General features: G+C 42.8%; 2 protein-coding genes and 3 non-coding genes across 11 annotated transcripts; 1 reads left to right on the top strand and 4 right to left on the bottom strand.

Moving 5' to 3' along the window:
- Positions 1–1,280: 1,280 nt before the first annotated feature.
- Positions 1,281–6,882, bottom strand: bpnt2 (3'(2'), 5'-bisphosphate nucleotidase 2). The gene is made up of 5 exons (XM_053651629.1): positions 6,225–6,882; positions 4,501–4,660; positions 4,063–4,158; positions 3,761–3,922; positions 1,281–3,336 (listed from the first exon to the last, which is right to left on the bottom strand). Exons 1-5 carry the CDS (start codon positions 6,561–6,563, stop codon positions 3,065–3,067), a joined length of 1,029 nt encoding a protein of 342 aa, XP_053507604.1. The 5' UTR covers positions 6,564–6,882; the 3' UTR covers positions 1,281–3,064.
- Positions 6,883–8,544: 1,662 nt separating this feature from the next.
- Positions 8,545–15,704, bottom strand: mffb (mitochondrial fission factor b). Of its 7 annotated transcripts, none has more exons than XM_053651631.1 (7): positions 15,659–15,704; positions 13,674–13,901; positions 13,058–13,230; positions 11,860–11,948; positions 11,052–11,216; positions 10,447–10,531; positions 8,545–9,267 (listed from the first exon to the last, which is right to left on the bottom strand). In XM_053651631.1, coding segments are annotated over exons 1-7 (873 nt in total). In that variant the 5' UTR covers positions 15,660–15,704; the 3' UTR covers positions 8,545–9,135. The 7 variants fall into 7 exon arrangements, with proteins under 7 accessions (XP_053507606.1, XP_053507609.1, XP_053507608.1 ...); XM_053651634.1 differs by having other exon boundaries at positions 13,674–13,886; positions 15,659–15,701; XM_053651633.1 differs by lacking the exon at positions 15,659–15,704 and adding an exon at positions 15,017–15,316.
- Positions 15,705–18,002: 2,298 nt separating this feature from the next.
- Positions 18,003–18,074, bottom strand: trnad-guc (transfer RNA aspartic acid (anticodon GUC)). Its single transcript has one exon. It is a non-coding gene; the product is annotated as a tRNA-Asp (tRNA).
- Positions 18,075–19,197: 1,123 nt separating this feature from the next.
- On the bottom strand, positions 19,198–19,269 carry trnad-guc (transfer RNA aspartic acid (anticodon GUC)). The gene has a single exon. It is a non-coding gene; the product is annotated as a tRNA-Asp (tRNA).
- Positions 19,270–19,673: 404 nt separating this feature from the next.
- Positions 19,674–19,746, top strand: trnav-aac (transfer RNA valine (anticodon AAC)). Its single transcript has one exon. It is a non-coding gene; the product is annotated as a tRNA-Val (tRNA).
- Positions 19,747–20,605: the final 859 nt, after the last annotated feature.

The raw sequence follows: 20,605 nt of genomic DNA, 5'->3' as shown, positions 1-20,605 counted from the left end.
CTTTGTGCAAAGCGACAAAAAGGCTGCCGTCTGTACATGTACACCTTCAAAGTGACCTATATAGTAGGTGGACCTGATGAACTGGTCATTCTAAAGTTTTCAGTTTAACCCGGTGAAAGTTTTTGAAAACTAGGTTTTGTACCCCAAAAAAAAACAAAAAAAAAACAACCCAGCGTTGTTAAAAGTCAGACTGTTCCCTGTAAACACGACTGAACAACTACACTGAAATGTCAACGTGGTGCTAATAAGAGGTGGCAACTTACCGAGCGCAAAGTGCGACACACCGCACCACCTGCAGAGACCGAATGAATGCAAATGAGATCCTCGAGATCCTTCATTTTCGGCTTCAGCACGATTACTAACGTGCTCCGTCACGAACACGGAACATCGGGAGTCGGGATTAATTCCCAGATCAGAAACTCGCCAATACTCCTTGTTTTTATGTAACTGTAATTTTCCTTCTCCGCGTCCTCTTTTCGAAAGCTTTCTCTTTTTTTGGGACAAAAATAAAGGCGTCTCGACCGGCGAACGACGTGAACGCTGCTCCTGATTAAAGCTATTATGGAGTATTTATTACACAAGCACCTTTATTAAATCATTTCGTTCCCAGGACACTTTATTTTAAACAAACGGGAACGTCGCGGACGGACGTTCAGAGCTGTCGGATTGCTGCCGGACGGAAGGCGTTTATTTATTTATTTCCTGCAACAGCAGGTCCGTATTAACGCGCTCGGTCGTTATCTCATGCGCTATGGTTTCTATAGCAACAGCTCACGCACGGGGACTCGCGCGTAATTGTTGAAGCGGTGACGGTTTTCCGTAAGGAGAAGTTTATGGAAGAGGTCAGAGGTAAAGCTGGGAGTTTTCAGGATTGACGCTTTGTGTGGTTTCGTCCCATCTCAGGGACGCGCCACGACGTAACCGTAAACGGATAAAAAGTACGACGTACAGAGACTTACAGTAGTGCACGGAAATATATTTACATGCGCTGAGGCCCGGGAAACTGATTTGATACTAGTGCGCCATCTAGTGCGCAAGTCTTGTACATCTAGTGCACATGGAGTAGGGTACAAACTTTTGCACCACGTTTAAAGATTTCAGCACGGGGGTTGGGGGGGGAAGGTGGTGCTGGTGGGGGGGGGGGAGGGTGGGGGTTACAGTGTACTGCACTTTATTCCATTACTTCCAAATATACCCATGATACGTAGTTCACATCTTCCGACAATGCAAGCCACCATCTTGGGAAATTCCTTTCAAGCAAAAACAACAACAACAACAACAACAACAAAACGCTCTTTATTAGAACCCAAAAATGAAAATTAAATTAAAAGGTACGGCGATGACATCACACGACATGCCTCGGTCATATAGAACTGAGCGCATGCAGGGTTTTAACAGCAAACAACTCTTCATTAGCAGGTGCCGTATTTAAGCTCCGGTTTCATGCGTGCCACTTCAGGGCGGGCGACGGGCGGGGCACTCATGTGACCGCTAGACATCACGGTGAGTACTAAAGTAAAACCAGGATCGCCCGCTCGGCCGTCCGCCGTTTATTTAAAAAAAAAAAACAAACAAACAAAAAAAACCCATACACACCTGAAAATATTACAACCTTTCTCAAAGCTCTCAAAAGAAAAGATCAGCACGGACCCTGTTAGAATAATTAGAATATCTTACAAACGACACGATTAAAAAGAACAGCTTAGCGAAAGACGAATACGGGGAATAGTGGGGAAACGAATAAACGTAGTCGATCAGCCGAGGCGCGGTCTGTACGCCGCGCGACGTTTTGAAGAAAGCGCACACTCGGGGGGCGTGCTGTTATAGGAAAAGGATCGAGCGCCGACACCGGAGACTCCTTCCGTAAAGCATCGTGCGGTCACGCACGTCGAGCGCCTGTCTGTACGAGCCGTTACTATAGAAACGATAACGGTATTAGAACGAGCGCGTTAGGATAAACCTGTGAATCGACGCCCCTCTGTCATCCGAATTCTTCAGTAGAAACCTCTACATCACCTCAAAGGTCTTTGGACGCGTCAGCTCTAAACACAGACTGAACGTTACAGAGGCGGCCGTCTTGGAAATCTGGGGCAGGAAGTGGATGTTAACGTGCGTGTCAGCTGATCGACTAAATCGTGCGATTCGCTGGACGCACCCTTTATAGACGAGTAAACTGAGGGCACGTGATGGCATGCAAAATTATTCAGAAAGGGTGAGAACCGAAACGTTCGAATCGTACCGTCGTTACGGACACTTGGAACGTTTTCCGCCCTCGCCCCCCCTCGTTTGAGACGAGGCTACGTGAGTAGGCGGAGTCTGTGCTCCTAAGTAGGTGGAGTTTGTCTTGAGGTCTGAGGATTTCATCGTGCCATGATGTGTTTTTTTTTTTTTTTTAACGGAATATTTAAACACGCATAACACCCTGTTCTTCAGTACGCAGGGATGCATCGATCCCGACACTGGTATCGCGTATACGACGCCGGTAGCACGCTCGTGAACTCGTACTCGGAAAAAAATACCTACATCCGATTCCACGTGAACGTATGTGCTGCACGCAAAGGCAAAGGATGCGAGAGCGGTTCGGTCAAGCGAGCACTGAGACCTGCGCGACACTTCGCTCGACAGAATAAACAGAGCTAAAGAAAATAATTCACGGTGCTCCTGATTGATTAACGCTACTCACGTCGGGATCGGTATCGACGAGAAAACAAACAAACAAACAAACAAACAAAAACCCACAACGCCTACTCGTACCCGTCTTTAAAAGCGGTATCGATGCATCCCTCCTAGCATTGCACTCGCAGACAGAATCGTAACCCAGGATCACGGAAGTTTGTGTCCAAACGGTGTGGAGATGTGGAGATAAGGAACGACGCGGCCATACCGAGAACCCTGCGCGTCGTCCAAAGTTAGTCCAGGAGAAGTTAAACGCCGTTAAAAGCTCAGCACGCACACGCACCCGGAGGAGCCCGCGGAAGCTCCCGTGTCTGCGTGTCGAACACCGGTTCTGCGTTCCGTCTCCAGTCCCAGAGCGCTCAGTCTGTAGTACCCGTCCCGTTCCTCGTCAGTTTTTGTTCTCATTGTCCCAGGCCGGGAGCTTTTTCACCACGGCGGCGTGATCCATGCCGACGGTGGCGAGGACGCCGCCCGGGTTCTTCTCCGAGCCCGAGTAATCGATCTCCTCTCCCTTCAGCGTGGTCAAGTCACCGCCCAACGCTTTCAAAATGGCGTTTCCGGCACAGATGTCCCACTTCTTGATGAAGGTCACGTGGACATACATGTCTGCCTTCTCGTAATCGTCGTCAGAGGCGTCCAGCAGAGCGAGAACCTTATATCCTGAGAGAGAGAGAGAGCGAGAGAGAGTTATTTATTAATTTTGAACCAAAATGTTGTGAGTTCAAATCCCTGAACTGTCTAACTCGTTACTATAGAATGAGTCGTTACTATAGAAACGAACGCATTAATATAAACCTGCACTACTGTCAGAGCTGCTGGTATAGATAATTAATTAATTAATCGACACGTACTCTTCTGACCAATCACGACCCGGAATCCTACAGCTCTGAAAGGGTAGTTAGTGTGTAGAAAATATGGTCGCCATGACAACCACTGCGAAGAAGTGTACGTGCGCTTAAAAAAAAAAAAATAATAATTTTTTTTGTTTAGTTTCTCTAATATGATATGTGCGCGTCTCTTCCCTTCGACCCGGCTCTGTCAATTCCCTCTGTAGAGACTGAAGGACAATGGAAACGTGCAGCACCTGCGCCCCCTGCTGGTATGATCTCGGTATTGTTCCCGAACGCCTGATGAATGAAGCCTTTCACTTTGCCCGCGTGAGAGCGTGACACTATGACCTTAGGGGCGTTGGCGTTGTAGGAGTCTCGAGGTGCCACGTTCGCTCCTCCGCCCACCATGGCCCAGGCTGACGGAGACGAGGAAGCAGTTAGGAACAAGAAGAACAAGTTGGAACAAGGGTTTAAGTGTGACTGAAGTAGTTTACTATTCAGGTAAATTAAACACACACACACACACACACACACACACACACACACACACACACACCTGTGAAGCCGGTGAAAGGTTTGTGGATGACACCTACAACAGGTTCCCCGTTCACAGCCACACACACCATGGTGGTGACGTACTTCCGCAGGTTTTCTGTAGGGACAATGACGAAGAATTTCAAAAGGACAGAATCGTCTTTGGTCTTTACGTAATAAAAAAATAAAATAAAATGAATTGATCATGTTTAACAGCGATCCTTTCAAGCAGATCACATCCAAGTACTACTTTTAAGATTTTTACAAGACTACTAAGACCAAGTAATGACTTATTACAACCCAGGAATTCAAAGGGGGCGGGGCTTAAAGAAGACATTCCGCATGGTTTGTGTCGCAAGTTTGAAATTCATGAAATCTTACAGGTTTGTGGCGGACAATTTGCATTCAGGTATAACACACACACACACACACACACACACACACACACACACACACACACCTGTGTACTCCTGCGTGGCGTCGAGCGGGTCGATCCACACCGTCACGCTCTCCGCAGGTACCACTTTCCCCTCCGGGATCTTGCTCAGGACCTCATCCGGGATGTTCCGCGTCCATACGGTGGCCTCGCCGTCCGAGTTCTCGTGTTCCTCAGAATTCACCTGACACAAAGCGGCGAAGCGTATTAACACCGCCGGACTCTGATTGGTCAGAAGGCGTCGGCTCATTTGCTATAGTCCCCGGACTGTACGCCAAATCACAGGTCACTGATACGATGAACTTTCCTGTCAGGAGACGTTTAACGTACGTTCGCGGAAGGAGTCTCCGGTGTCAGCGCTTCGTCACGGAGTTGTTTACGCTCTGTGGTTTCTCTGTAACATGAACCTGCTGCGTTGGATTTCCATCAGATGTTTGTCACGATGTAGAGGTACAGAATCTGATTACACGCTACTGGTGTCGTCTGTCTCTATGCTGCGAGTGTATTCAGTCACGTATGAATAAATATACAGGTCAGACGCGCACACAGGGCGCTGTTAAATTACATCTCGAGTTACTGAATAAACAAAACGACGCCATTTCGACTGTCCGTGTAGGCGTGATAAATTCCTCTGTAAAAATGGGCGTATACACAAAGTATTTATATAAGCTTAAAACTCTTATGCGTTCTTCAACCCAGAGGCGAGTATCCGAGCCACTCCCTGCAAGCTTGCCAAATGATTATATCATATTTATATAAGCATGCGAACCATGACAGGAATGATGGGAGTTATTTAAAGACATTGTCTCAGAGATGTTTCGCTCCACACAGGACGATGTGGCCGAAGAGAACTCGTGTCACGATAACTTGAAGACATCCGACGAGATCATATCGCATCGTATCATGGTACACGGGTTAATTAAAAGTAAATAAATAAACAAACAAACAAATAAATAATCACCGTGTCAACCAAAGAGTGACATAATATCGATACCGTGGTAAACGATCATCGTATCGTCCAGGACTAGATCTGACATCCGATACTCGGATCTCGTTGGTGTCTGTGGCGTTAGAAGTGATTAAGCAGGGTGTGTCATGCTTTTATGGGAAAATAATCAGCGATGTGATGTGATGTGATGTGATGAGGTGGAGTTACTGTTACGACCACAAAAGATAATCACTTTCCTATAACGGCATGCGTTTTGATGAATTACACAGCAACACGTCATACTTTTTATGTTTCTAGATGTATTTAAAAACCGCCGCAAAAAACGATTTAAAAAAAAAAAAAAAGCGTACCGACTGGTTCGAAGCGCTGACACTGGAGACTCCTTCCAGAAACGCTCAGGTGAGATCAGGTGACGTGGAGCGTAGGCTATACGTACAAGTCCGTGTGAAAGAGCTGTTACTGTAGAGGAACCGGTCGAGTGTTTATATGTAGATGATCTATGATGATGATGATGGGGTCGCTTGTATGGCTGGGCGATATATCGATACGATATCACGATAAACGATTTCACGATACACTTTCCTGAGATATCGTCAGTATGGCGATGTATTTTTTTTTTAAAAATGTTTTTAATAATTGCAAATTAAAATGGTACCGAACAGATGCTGTTGAGTTAATAATAATAATAATAATAAAAAAGTGATCTTTATAGGTTAAAGAAAAGTACCGTCGAACTCATTTTAAGAGTTTTGTGTTGTTTACGAAGTGATATGGTATCAGTATTGCTGCTGAGACTCACCTGGATGTAAGGGTAGGTGTTTTTGATCAGGTAGTACATTTTTCTGTGCGAGTTTAAATCCCCCTTGGTGAGCTTCTCCGAGGCTCCTTCTTTGGTTTTGCCCTTGGATTTTTCCTCCAGTGTGTCCTCCATGCGGATGCGCTTCACCTCCCATCCTCCCTGCACCGCAGCCTCCATGGACAAGGCGAGGAGATCTCTCAGATCCACCGTCTTCCTCTGCTTGAACGCGGACAGTCTGCTGGACAGGGCCCCGGAGTAGAGGTGGTATAGGAAGCCGAGCCCGAGCAGGCAGAACACCGCCACTCCAAGAGGGGACAGCCGGATCCCCATGGGCGCCATAGCGGCAGCTGGGTGCTGGATCTAATCGCCGAGAATCCTGAAGATCACCTAATATACCGTGCAGTGATTCCTCCGGAGTGTCCCTGCGTTAGCTTTCCCCTTTAACTTCCACCGAGCACACAGTTCCTCCTAACAGCTTCACACACTGCTAACCTCTAAACTAGCTCGAAAAAATCCTTCAAACGCCCAATAACTTACTCTACCACCGCATATTATATTAATATATTTAACCAACTTCAAATTAGTACATAAACAACCATCTGTCCTGCAGCGACAGCTACAAATCTGGTTCCACGTCTACGCTCGGATTCATACACAGCACTCACTTCCGGGTCGGGTCAAAACCGGAAGTGAGTGAGGGAATATTTTTACGTGCACACAGCAGCGACCCCTAGAGGACTTCATATATATATATTTTAAAACGTCGATTTTTATTTATTTATTTATCTTTTAACCAATAGAATAATTTAACGTCGGATAATTTACTGTTTAATATTTCATTCTTATCGTCTAGACTGTTTATATTAGCCCAGGTTTATGCTAATGCGCTCGTTCTAATACGTTTTCGTTTCCATGGTACACAAAATGGAGGACGCTGATGGAGTTTTCTGTAATGAGTTTATTTAACGTTTATGGAAGGTAACCCGGATGGAAAAACAAACAAACAAACAAACAAACAAAAATTGTCTTTGGACTGGGGGGAACATGCAAGCGCCACACACACACACACACAGGGCCGTGATGGGAATCGAACCCCCAACCCTGGAGGTGTGAGGCGACAATAGAAACCATTACAGAAATTCTAATGGTTTCCACTACAAATACCATTGCAAACCATCAGCTAACCATTAAATCTGTTACCATTACTGGTCCTTTATGGTATCCACTAGACATAACATGCCACCAATGGAAGGTAACAAATTGCCAGGAGAGACCCACAGGGACCATTACAGTTTCCATTAAAACCATTACAAATTCTAATAGGGTTTCTATTGTTTTGTTTTTCTTTTCAGCAGGTAAAGCTGCGACCCAGGAAAGCCTTTGCGACAGAGGAGTTTATGATCCACAAATGTTTATTTAAATGAACATCAGATAAAACATCATTTAAACGTTTAAATAAAACATCAGATTACAATTATTCACAAAATAGTCATGTGCTTCATCCAGCACACGTTCCCGTTCACACGTTTATACATCACACGTTCCTCTTAACACGTTTATACATCACACGTTCCTTTTCACACATTTATACAATACACGTTCCTCTCAACACGTTTATACATCACACGTTCCTTTTCACACAATTATACCATACACGTTCCTCTTAACACGTTTATACAACAAAGTCTGTTCTATGATACAAACATTTACACCCTCCTGTTTCATTACCCCTGTTCTGAATAAACTCTTTCTTCACTTTCCTTTAGCGCTCAGTTCTTGCTGTCTCTCAGTGCTTCATTCATTCATTCCACACTTAAATTCTTTCTTTGTCTTTCCTCAGCACTGAATTCTTTCTTTCTTCCCTGAGCACTCAACTGTCTATCTCTTTCTTTCAGCATTCATTCAACACGGATTTCTTTCTTTCCTTTCTTCCTTCAGCACTCAATTCTCTGTCTTTTAGCATTCAACTGATTCCTTCGTTCCCTTTGCTCACAATTCTTGCGATCTTCCAGCACTAAATTCTTTTTCCTCTTTCTTTCCTTTAGTACTCAATTTTTCTTTCTTTCAGCACTAAATTCTTTCCTTTTTTTCAGCTAATGAATTCATTCCTTCGGCACAAAAGTCTTTCTTTCTCTTTTTTTCGGCACTTGTACGGCAGACGCTCGACATAAACGCATTAAAAAAAAAAAAACAAACCCCACATGTAATCGTCCATACAGTGAACTTTTCCGTAAGGAGACGTTTGTTTAACATTTACGGAAGGAGTCTCCAGTGTCAGTGCTTTGTAACAGTCAGACTTAAAGCTGAAAGAGTTCGAACACTTCCAGCTTTCTGAGGGAGCGACTGTTTACAGCTGCTGTAATGTAAGTGCGAACGGGAAGCAACTTGCTTCACGGACATTTCCACAACATTAAACGTAACTATAAATGGATAGAAACGAGTGTCGTTATTTAATAAATGAATAAATGTAATCATTGTTAAATTGCTGCGGTACAAGAGGAATAAAACACACTGATTGTTACAGAAAAACAAACACGTCCTGAAGTGATTTACTGCTTACTTAATGTCGTAGCCATGAACACTGAACACGTTATCGCCTACAGGAACAGATTTTTTTTTAAATTGTACATGAACACAGTTTATATACAAGTTTGAGAAACTGACGGTCATATCAGTATAGTTCTGTTTACTTGAAACTATTGGCACCCTCTGATTTATTATTATTTTTGACTCAAACTATATTATCTGAAATAATAGTTCATTTTTTTAATCTAGCTAATTTTGGCATCAGGTCCGAGTTTAGACTTTAGGAAGAATATCTGAGCGATAACGGATGTAGATATGTACAAAATCGGAGATCTGAGAGTCTGAGTGAATGCAGCCTGAGATGATGAGGCGATGGCTCCAGCGCTCAGCGGCGTACCCACATCCACGCGTTCACCAGCCAGAAAGCGACGGTGAGGGAGTACACCACCATCTCCCGCCTCGCTCGCTCTTTATTCTCATGCTCCAGCACCTGGAGTCTACGGTTCAGCTTCACAATCTGAATCAGAACACAAACATCCAACATTACCGGATCGTTTCAGATGAACGTGCTTACAGGAGACATTTTCATACAGACACGGTGTAGAGGCCGGTGCTGGAGGTGGAGCTAACGCTCAAACCAATCAGCACTGTAACAGATCTCAGGCAGAAAAAGGAGGCGGAGTCAGAGTCATTTCACTGCCGTTACTCAGCTCAGTACGAACAACAATTCATCTGAACTGTTGATATAAAAATATACACAGATCCACAGACCAGTAAACTTCATACAGGCTAAACTAAATACAGTCTCTTTCTTTACTTCCTTTAACACTCAATTCTTTGTCATTCATTCTTTCGTTTAGCACTCAATTCTTCCTTTCTTTCTCTTTTCGCACTTAATTCGTTCTCGTTCTGAACTCAATTCTTTCTTCCGTCCTTTCTTTCTTGCTGCACTCAATTATTTGTTTCATTCTTTCTCAACACACGGTCCCTTGCTTTCTTATTTTAACGTTAAGCTGAATAAATCATCTTTCTTTTTTCCTTTCTTTTCTACTTTATCTAGTTCTTTACTTCTTGTCGTTTTCCCTCAATTCTTTCTGCCTTTCAGCGCTCAATTCTTTACTTCTTTCTTTCAGAATTAAATTTTTCCTTCCTTCCGTTATTCTTTCTTATTTTAATGTTAAGGTAAATAAATCTTTTTCTTTCTTCCTTTCTTTTCTACTTACTTTCTTTATTTCTTTCTTTCTGTATTTCCTCTGACATTCACATTTCTTTCTTTCTTTCTTTCTTTCAGCACTCACTTTTTTCTTTCCTCCTTATTCCCATGTAAAGCCAAACACATTATTTCTTTATTTTCTCACTTCCTCTATTTTTTAACTTTTTTTAAAAAAATTCTTTACGTCTTTATTTTTTCCAGCATTCAGTCATTTCTTTCTTTCATTAAACCTTTCTTTCAGCGCTCCGTCGCTACAGTGACCTCTACTGTACTGATACGGCGAAGATCTAATCTATAGACACTGAATGAAAGACAAATCTGGTGTAGTTTTTGCTACGACGCCTTCGGATTCAAATACCGTCGCAAAAAGCGTCATCAATCCCCGACCCCACCCCCGAATCCACCCCCGAATCCACCCCCGACTCCACCCGTGTCTCTGTGGGGTAAGGGGTAACTCTGGTGTTTACAGAGCGGTTTCCGTACCTGCCGTCTTAGTGCTGGGGCGTCGGCTAACTTCAGGTCCTCAGGAGCAGCTTCCAAACTGGCATCCAGAGTCACAAGTGCGGTCCTGAGACAGAAACGAGGAGAACAGGGGTTTTTTTTTATTTTATTTGATCATTTGCGTAGCTTTCCGAAACACGTGCGTGAATTACTTCACGACTCCCCGAGCCTCGCTACAGACCCGAGTTACTACGTGTATATTTTCACCTATTCGTTAGCAGACGTGTTTAACCAGCGCGGCCTACAAAACGTAAACTTGCTAACCAGCTAACAAACTAAACACAGTTCTGATCAACGTCATGGAGCATTTTTAAAGTTTGCTCAGGCTTTCACGTTGGAACCGGGAACAAAATTCCGCAATGGTTTCTGGGTAAGTTCTGCTCCAACTGCTCTCAGCATATGATTTAGGACCGAATTCACACCCTGACGTAGGTTAAGCTGCTTCAGCAGGCGGCTGGATATTATCTAACAGTGTTGAACTTGAGAGCTGTCATTCACAATCGCTGATTTTACACCCGACTTACACCCGGGGTGTCGGATCGGCGTCGGGATAAACCGTCACGCCGTTGACGCGCGCGAGAGCTCACCTGCGGTGCGAGTCGTCCACCATGGCCAGGACGTGCTCGTAGGCCCGGCGCGTGGTGAGCTGGATGTAGGAGAGGACTCCGCCCACCGTTCCCACGCTTGGCCAGTCCTCGGGGGACACGAGAGGGGGACAAACACGGACCGGAGCGCTGGGAGACGGGCTCACGCTGACCGCCACACACAGGGGGGAAGAATGAGACGTTAGCACTAAACACGCTGAAGCGAACAAAGCAGGACTGACGCACGTTACAGTGAACAGCCCGCACGTGTTTAAACGTCCGACTGGTGAGATTTTGAGTAGTAATGGCACTCCAAAGGCTTCAGAGCTTCACCAACATTTCCATAACAACACCGACTTGTATTTGTATTGTGACCCGTTTTTAGGTCTTTTGGTTTCTGATATTTTTTTTTTTTTTCCAAAAACGTAACCCCGTGTGTATTAAACTGTACATTCTTTCGAGTCATTTCATTTCCCGTCCAAACACTGTTTAGAAAGCAATCTATCCTACAAACTCCATGACATCACTCGGTGCTTGGCCCCCTGTGATGTGATCGCTCATTGGAGCTTTATTTGACATTTACTTGATGCTGGTGCTGATTAATGGAACGTGATCGATCCGGAACTTTCCAACAAATTATAGACTCCACCAGAACGAGAAAAACGTGCATGCTTGCATACGCACCTTAACCTTGGCTGAACACACACACACACACACACACACACACACACACACACAACTGAACGTGAGGACAGAGTATGTGTGTGTGTGTGTGTGTGTGTGGTATGTTTGCAAGTGTGTTTGTTCTTACGCATCGTATTTGACAATCTGGCCGTTGTGACGCGCTCCGGAAGACTCGCCGGACCGATGTTCACGCCGAGATCTTGTGTGGGGGCGAATCTTCATGGCGAGAGAGAGCGAGAGAGAGAGAGAGAGAGAAAGAGAGAGAGACATTATACATAAAAATCTTAGAGAATAGTTTCATGCAAACAGCACGCCTTTACACACAGTGTACATTTGTAAAAAATGTACTTCATTTATTTATTTCTGCTCATCTGAATCATTTCTAATGCACAAATCTGACTGCAAACTCCAGGCATTGGCTGAAACATAAGCCGATTCCTCGGATTTGACACCGTGGCCTCATCCAATCTCTATTGGTTTCACCCCATCCAATCTTTACAGATTCTACTTCATCCAAACTCTATAGGTTCTCCCTCATCCTATCAGCGCTAGCTTATCCAATCTCTATCAGTTCTACCTCATCCAGTCTCTATTGTTTATGTCTCATCCGATCTTTATAGGTTCTACTTCATCCAATCTCTATAGGTTCTTCCTCATCCTATCGATATTGGTTCTACCTCAGCCAATCTTCATTAGTTCTACTTCAGCCAATCTCTATAGGTTCTCCCTCAGCCGATCGGTTCCGGCTTATCCAAATTCTATCGGTTGTAGCTCAACCGAACACTTTTGATTCTAGCTCATCCGATCTATATTGGCTCTTCATCCTCTGATCGCTATTGGATCAATCCCATCCAGCCTGTCTCGGTTATATATCATCCAATCTCTATTGGATTCTCTCTCATTCAGTCTCTATCGGTTCCACCTCATCCAATGTGTATTGGTTCTAGTTTGTCCAATCTCTACCGCTTATATATAATCCAATCTCTAGTTGCCCCCTACTCCGAACACTATTGGTTCAATATTTCATCCAAGCTCGGTAGGTTCTCCCTCATCCAGTCTCTATTGGCTCTACCTTATCCAATCTCTACTGGTTATACCTTATCCAATCTCTATAGGTTCTACTTCATCCAATCTCTAATGATTTTCCCTCATCCAGTCTCTATTGGGTTATATCTCATCCGATCTCTATCCGTTCTACCTCAACCAGTCTCATCCCGAAAGGCCATACTAGTCCGCGCTTCTGATTCGTCCACCACGAACTGAAGAAGAAGAGAAAGAAGGTCCCATGTTGAAGACGCTGGGGTTTATTTAATACACTTCCTCACCTCTCCTTTCAGCTGAGAGGGTTCCGGATGCTGCTCCGGCTCCAAGAAGTCCAGAGGCTGGTCTTGCAGCGTGAGGACGTGCGGAGGAGCCTTCAGCTCCACGCTCTCCACTGGGATGGATTGGATCAGATCCAACTCTCGTGGCCTGCTGAAGTGAAGATCGGCTTCATCCCCTGGAGCGAAGGGGGGAAAAAAAAACCCGCAAAAAAAACAAGATGCATGAACCTACAGACAGAGAAACATGCGACTGCGGAATTTAGTTACGTAAGAGGTCTCGCGAAGGAGATGTTCATCTGTTGCTTCGTAGTCACACAGCTGACATCTCAACGTCGTCCATAACTTTGTTTAAGCCCTGAATCAAGCACAGGTGCTGAAGTTTTAGCCTATACAGTATGTATATATGATTGTTGTCCCCTCGATTTACAAAACACTAACACTAAGAAAACGACTTTTCATTTGACCTGTGAATTAAAAATTATACATCAATGTGAAGCACGTGAGCAACACTGGTACCTCGGAACAATACGATTCTTACACATTTCACCACCGTTTTTTTTTTTTTTTCTGATTCGATTTATACAGCGATAAGGGAATCGGTGACGTTAACGTGGAATACCTGCCACTACGATCCTCTCCGGAACTTGCATCATGGCGCTGTGGGATTCCTCGGGGAACTGTGGAGGCGGGTCTATCGACGAGCCCGGTCCGACTTTCAGCCTGTCGGGGATCCTCATCTGCTGGCTGATGCCCTCGGTGTAGTCCAGCTCGTACTGCATGCGGCTTGCATCGGCCGTGACGGCGAAGTCGATCTGGCTCATTTCCTGAACGGCTGCGTATGAGATCACTTTGTAGAAAATAACACAAAAGCTGGAAGACACGTCTAAAGCGCCCGGCATGTTTACTAACCAAGAAGAACCGGAAATCATGAATTTACTCATGAATTAAATCGGCACAAGCTAAGAACTGGCTGAATTTCCCAGCAAGACACTGGAGCTACAAATCTAGCCTACCGCATCCCATAATGCACCGCTGTTGGGCTGAGCAATACGCCGATATAATATCGATATCGCGATAATTTATGTCACGATACACTTTTTTTCGGGTATCGTCACATTTTTCATTTAAAAAAAAAAAATTCCAAACCAACATTTTTGGTGCTAAGTAAATTATTATTTTTCTTTACAGACATTAAGAAAGCAATAAAACACTCCAGAACGTCCCGTATTAGGAAAACCATCAACGATGTTTTGGTGTGATGAAGCGGCGTTCCGTCACGCTTTCAATCCTCTTTAATAACAGCGATTTGCCGCTGTACTATTTATCCGTTTAGAGTTACGTTCACAACGTAAAGTCCGTGAAACGATTCTCCCCTTCGTTATAGCACCTATAAACGCGCTCTTTTTTCCGAGTTAATGAGACGAACTCCTCCGTCCTGGAGATGTCGAGAAAAATTGTATTGACCGCTTTACTTCTGAGCGTTACCAAGCGCTGACACTGGAGACTCCTTCCATGAATGAATGCCTCTTTACGGAAAACTACGAGGTTTAATAACACTAATATTGACTATAAATGACAATCAATTACAGATAAATAATTAATAAAATATTCAATTAAAAAAAATTAAATACAGCCTAAATAATAAAAATAAATAATTATATACGTTACATTTAGCTAATTATTAGAAGAATATAAGACCAAATATGATGTTTAATCGAAGAACAAAGCAATAAAAAATGACGAAAATAATTTTGCTGATTTTTGGCTTGTTTTTATAGCTAGCTTTCAACCTGTTAGCCCTCGTTAGCAATCTGGCTAATTATTTAAAACAAATTACGTTTAAAATTACAAGCTATATATATATATTTTTGACTCCTAGATATCATCAAGTCATAATATAATAATGATTTTAATGAGCATAACCTTACTGTTAAATGTGAGGTTAGCTGGGTAGCTAATTACCTGCTATCCAGGGTGCTGTTGTCGGTCTCTTTGCTTTCGGTTTTACATGACTGAAGCTTCACTTATCCGGATTATTTTACAAACTGGATCAACGGGTTGCTCGAGATATTTTTACGAACTGAATAATTCGTGTGGATCCTGTAAGAGGCGTGAGGACAGATTAACTGCACCCTCCATCCATCCATCCCATTGCAGTACATGCATGCAACCTGCTGGGGGCCGCGTTCCAATCCGCGCGCGTGCGTTCTAGTTAGGGCGCCTACATAGTTCGCAGAATCCCGGCCGCCATCTTGTGTGCCTTCCAGTATAAACGATGTAGCTTAGCTGGCTAGTCAGGATATGCTAGCCCATGAAGCTTGTATTCGCAATTACAACATTAGTAGTACTTTCGAGTAGTTTATAATTGTGTAACTTGTTCAAACAGATAAACGGAGACCGTTTAAAACAGCTCATTCCTGTAGTGTGGTGGTTATCACGTTCGCCTAATCTCTTTACCGTTGTGGAACTGTGTACAGACATCTTTGTATTTAAAAATAAATATTTGTCCTGTGTATTTGTAAATGTGTTTTATCTTGCTAGCTTGTATTTGTAAAAGTTTTAAAACTTTTAGTCCTTATTTGCAATACATTTTCAATAACTTACTATAACACAGTCTGCAACTGGAATAAAGTCGGTTGGACGTTCGATATTCGCAGATATGTGGGAAATTAAGGGACCGTCTCTAAAGTTACATACGACATTGTTATACACGTTTCTAACTTCAATAGCATTCGAAAGGAATGATGTACAGTTACACAACCACCTGGAAAGTGTTCATCTAGGTGTCGGGTATGGGGTACACCTTTTATATTTTTGATTTTTATCAAAATAAACTATTAAATCATATATAAATATTGTTGTGTATTTTATCACTGCATGGGCCCATGCACAATGAATTCCTTAATCCATCCATCCATCCATTATGTAACAGCACAATATGTAACAGACAATACAATAAAAATATACTAAAACATGAGCAAAACATCAAAATGTTGTGTGGTGTTTTCATTTTAAATATAAATATCTAAATATCTGAAATAGTAACCACTAATGACAATGTGTGCATCAGTAATGGTTTACTAATGACCCTTTTTACATTTTGCTCAGCTTAAACAAAGAAAACAATTAGGAAATTACTTTTATTTTTGTACAGCATATTGTTTTAATATGTTTATCATATTTTTATGGATTCGACATTAAAAACAAAAAAACAAAAACTTTTTAGCCAAGCTGGGGTTCGACCGATGTGTTTACGTTAGGTTCGTCCGACCCGCCTCCAGGATTTTCCTCGCTTTCTATTGGCTAGCCAAGGCTCTACACCTACGTGCCACTGGTCATCCATAAACAATTTACACAATTAAATACTCAAAACTACTACTAATATCATAATTAATAATATTATGGTTTTATATATATAATCATAATATTATTATATAATATATAATAACAGCGATTATTGATGACCTTAATCTGACTAAAGTCATACTCGAAGTAAACACAAATCGAATTAAGACGTGTGGAGTATTCCAGTTTTAGTCGCATTATCGACGTGTATTACAGACACGTACACACCTTAATCACACTATTAACGTCGTGTGGGAGTTTTCACTCAAATGACAAAAAAATTAACTGCACTTGGAGCTTTCATAAAATTAAAAATGAAACAGCCAAAACTGTATGGTGATACGTGAAATTCTGGAGGGAACTTCGGACGGCGTGGCGTGGGGACGTAATGACGTGTGCCGTTAATCGATCTATGTTCTATAACATGTAAAACGGGAACATGGTAGGAATATTCTAAAAGCGACTCATGTAAACACCTTAATCAGAATACTGTTTTATTCAGAATAAGGTCAATAATTCGATTATTGCTGTCCATGTAAAGGTAGTGTGTTCCTCTCTTTAAAGTCGTTACGCTTAAGGCATGGCGAATTTAATGCATGCACATCCTGAGTGGCTGCCTCAGTGATCCTGACCTAGAAGGTGGGATTTTGTACACTCTTGGTGGAATCCTGAAGCTGAACCATGTCCATGTTGAGGAGCCTAAAGTTTCTGTTTGGATACCATTTCCATCAGGCTCCGTGGCTAACTGGAACATGCATCGTAATTATCAGACACACAGCACACAACACTGGTAGGATTTTTCTGATACACTATTCACTAAAGTTACTCTTTTCTGGGTATGTTATAGAACCCACACACATGCCGTCCCTCCTGTCCGCACCATCCAGTCTCCATCCAGCTTTTGGCAATCATAGGTAAACATTTGATATCAATATTATTGCAAAGGCCACTGTTATGTATGTATTTCTTTATTTAAATTAAGCTTGTAATCACTATTGTTAGTCTTTCCTCTGTTAGATATAGAAACCACATGCGCTCTGCAGTCTATCGCTGTTCTCTGCATCATCAGGTGTCTCTACTGAGCCTACAGCAGACACAGGTAAATGTTTCACATACACAAAAAGTAATAAACAGAACACTGTCATTTTTTTTGGCATTCAGGATCTAATCACTTATTTTACTCTCTGTAATGTGTTTGCTATAGAAACCACATCCATGCCACCTCTGCCTCTGCTGTCCTCACTGGGGAGCGGCCGTACTGGACCTGAGAAGACTGGTGGACCGGTGATTGTATTGGACTATAAACGCTGGACATCAGCCATGAAGAACGCCATCGACAGTCTGCTAAATAAGCACCACGGTAAGAAGTACATTCTCAAGGTTGTGAACCATGAATACACTGCCATGGTTCCCAGCTCCTGCAAAGACCCAGACAGCATTCTCTACCCAACATTGCACAGTATGTAAAGCATTTAGCCAAGCACCTGAAGAGCAGTTGTAGAATTAGGGTCTTAAATAATCGTAACGCCATACTCATTTTTCACATGTAGGGCATGTGGTTTTATTATATATTCACAGACGGAGGGTGGAAAATGAATTTTGTCTCCCCGTCGGGGAATCGAACCCCGGTCTTCCGCGTGACAGGCGGAGATACTGTCCACTATACTAACGAGGAACTGATGGGGTTACTTCAAGGTGAGTTTATGAAGTTCAAGCTTTCGTATCACCCTGGTGTCATACAATATTCATTGTTCATTGAGTATATGCATTTTCACACATCTTTTGTTTGTCTTTAAGTGCCATTTCCTCCACCTCATCTTTATTCTTTATTCTTATCTTTTTTTTCACTATACTAACGAGGAGTGAGGGCCAAAGCTTCAAAGTGAACTTATGAATTGCAAGTTTCCATTTTTTTATGCGTTTTAATATCAAAATGTCATTGGGTATATGCACTTTGACATATCTTTCGTTTGTATTTAAGTGCCATCCCCCCCCCATCTTTCTTTCAAGGTTCTCCCATTTCCCAGGATTCTCTGCTTTCAGGGCTCAGCTCACCAGTAAGAGCTGACTCAAAATAAAACCCCTCTTGAGGACAAAACAGATTTTTAATTCTATTCAGGTAGTCAGTTCAAAGTGTCAGTACTTTGTTTCTTCACAAAGCAGACAAATTCGCTACTTCACCATGTTTCTACCATGTGCGCTTACTTCTATCAGACGCTCCAAAGCAACACTGCCATCTACTGGACGAGCTCTTTCAAGTCCAGGAATGGAATGGAGTCTCTCCATTTTCACAAGCTCAAAAGTAATGGGACAAATTAACATAATTATAAATATTTGGTTTATTTTTAATATTGGAATGCAAATTCTTTTCTGTCAATGGCTGCCTGAAATCTGGAGCCCATGGACATCAGCAAATACCCAAAAAACAGTTTCCTCCCTTGAGATGCTTTGCCGTCCTATCAGTTTTGCAGCATTTGACTGAATCTGAGCAGAAAGTAAGTATGGTGTGCACTTCATCACCAATGAAGAACGCCACCGACAGTCTGCTAAATAAGCACCACGGTAAAAAGTACATTCGCAAGGTTGTGAACCATGAATACACTGCCATGGTTCCCAGCTCCTGCAAAGACCCAGACAGCATTCTCTACCCAGCATTGCACAGTATGTAAAGCATTTAGCCCAGCACCTGAAGAGCAGCTGTACAATTAGGCTCTTAAATAATCATAACACCATACTCATTTTTCACATAAAGTTTTGTTGTGTGTTCACAGACGGAGGCTGGAAAAAGACTGCTTTCCCTCCCCGTCGGGGAATCGAACCCCGGTCTTCCGCGTGACAGGCGGAGATACTGTCCACTATACTAACGAGGAATGAGTGTAAGAACTTCAAGATGATTATATGAGTTTCAAGCTTGATGAAACTCGTATGATGAAACTTGATGACTGGTGGTACATACAATATCTTTGTTAAACCCCTTGAATTAAAGTTGAAAGTCTACACTTCAATCACATCTTCATTGCTTAATTCCAAATCCATCGTGGTGGTGTATAGAGTCATAATTACAAAAAAATGTGTCATTGTCCAAATACTTATGGACACGACTGTACGCACAGCACACAACACTGGTAGGATTTTTCTGATACAGTAATCACTAAAGTTACTCTTTTCTGGGTATGTTATAGTCCCCATCCAGCTTTTGGTAATGACAGGTAAACATGCGGGGAATTGAACCCCAGTCTTGTAAACATAAACGGAGACCAATTAAAACAGCTCAGTTCCCGTAGTGTAGTGGTTATCACGTTCGCCTAACACGCGAAAGGTCCTCGGTTCGAAACCGGGCGGGAACACGTACTTTTTCTTTTAAATATGTGTGTGTAAAATTTATTTGTAATGTTTATTCAACGTTTTTTTTTTTTTTTTTTTAAATTATACGAATTTGCAATTGCTCTCGGGGCGCCCCCCCAAACTAACTCACTAACTGATTGTGAACTAAATGTGTCTTTTGACATTTGTCCTTAACACTTTTCCCAGAGTGCAATCTTGCTATACACAAGATTTAGATATTATTATTATGAACACCTTGCATTAACCCACTTTTAAAACGTTTTACGGTACCACCGCGTGTGTTTTCATGAAGTGACAGCAGATGGCGCAAAGTCCCAAATAATCATCATAAGTCATACAACATACGGCCAGAAGTATGTGAACCCCTGACCATCACATCTCGTTCCAGATTTAGTCCTTCCTTTGCTGTTATAATGCGCTCCACTCTCTCTTTTGGGAAGGCTTTCCACTAGATTTTGGGGTGTGGCTGTGGGGATTTGTGTTCGTTCAGCTACAAGAGCGTTAGTGAGGTTGAGGTCAGGCGCTGATATCGGTATGTTGATGAGGCTCCAGTTCCAGTTCATCCCAAAGGTGTTCAGTAGGGTTGAAGTCAGGGCTCTGTGCAGGACACGCGAGTTCTTCCACCTTCTTCCATCTTTCACACACCACGTCTTCATAGAGCTCGCTTTGTGCACAGGGATGCTGGAATGAGGTTTGGGCCTCTTAGTTCCAGTGAAGGGAAATTATAACCTTACAGCATACAAAGATGTTCTATACAACTCTGTGCTTCAAACTTTGTGGCAAGAGTTTTACAGAAGTGATGGTCAGGTGTCCACAAACAAGACCACACCTACTTCCAGATCACTACACGCTTCTTCACTC

Source organism: Ictalurus furcatus, chromosome 20, assembly GCF_023375685.1.
Source record: "Ictalurus furcatus strain D&B chromosome 20, Billie_1.0, whole genome shotgun sequence".
In the NCBI taxonomy this organism is placed as follows: Eukaryota; Metazoa; Chordata; class Actinopteri; order Siluriformes; family Ictaluridae; genus Ictalurus; species Ictalurus furcatus.
The sequence above is the reverse complement of the archived record's forward strand: the minus strand, read 5'-3'. Positions and strand labels throughout refer to the sequence as shown.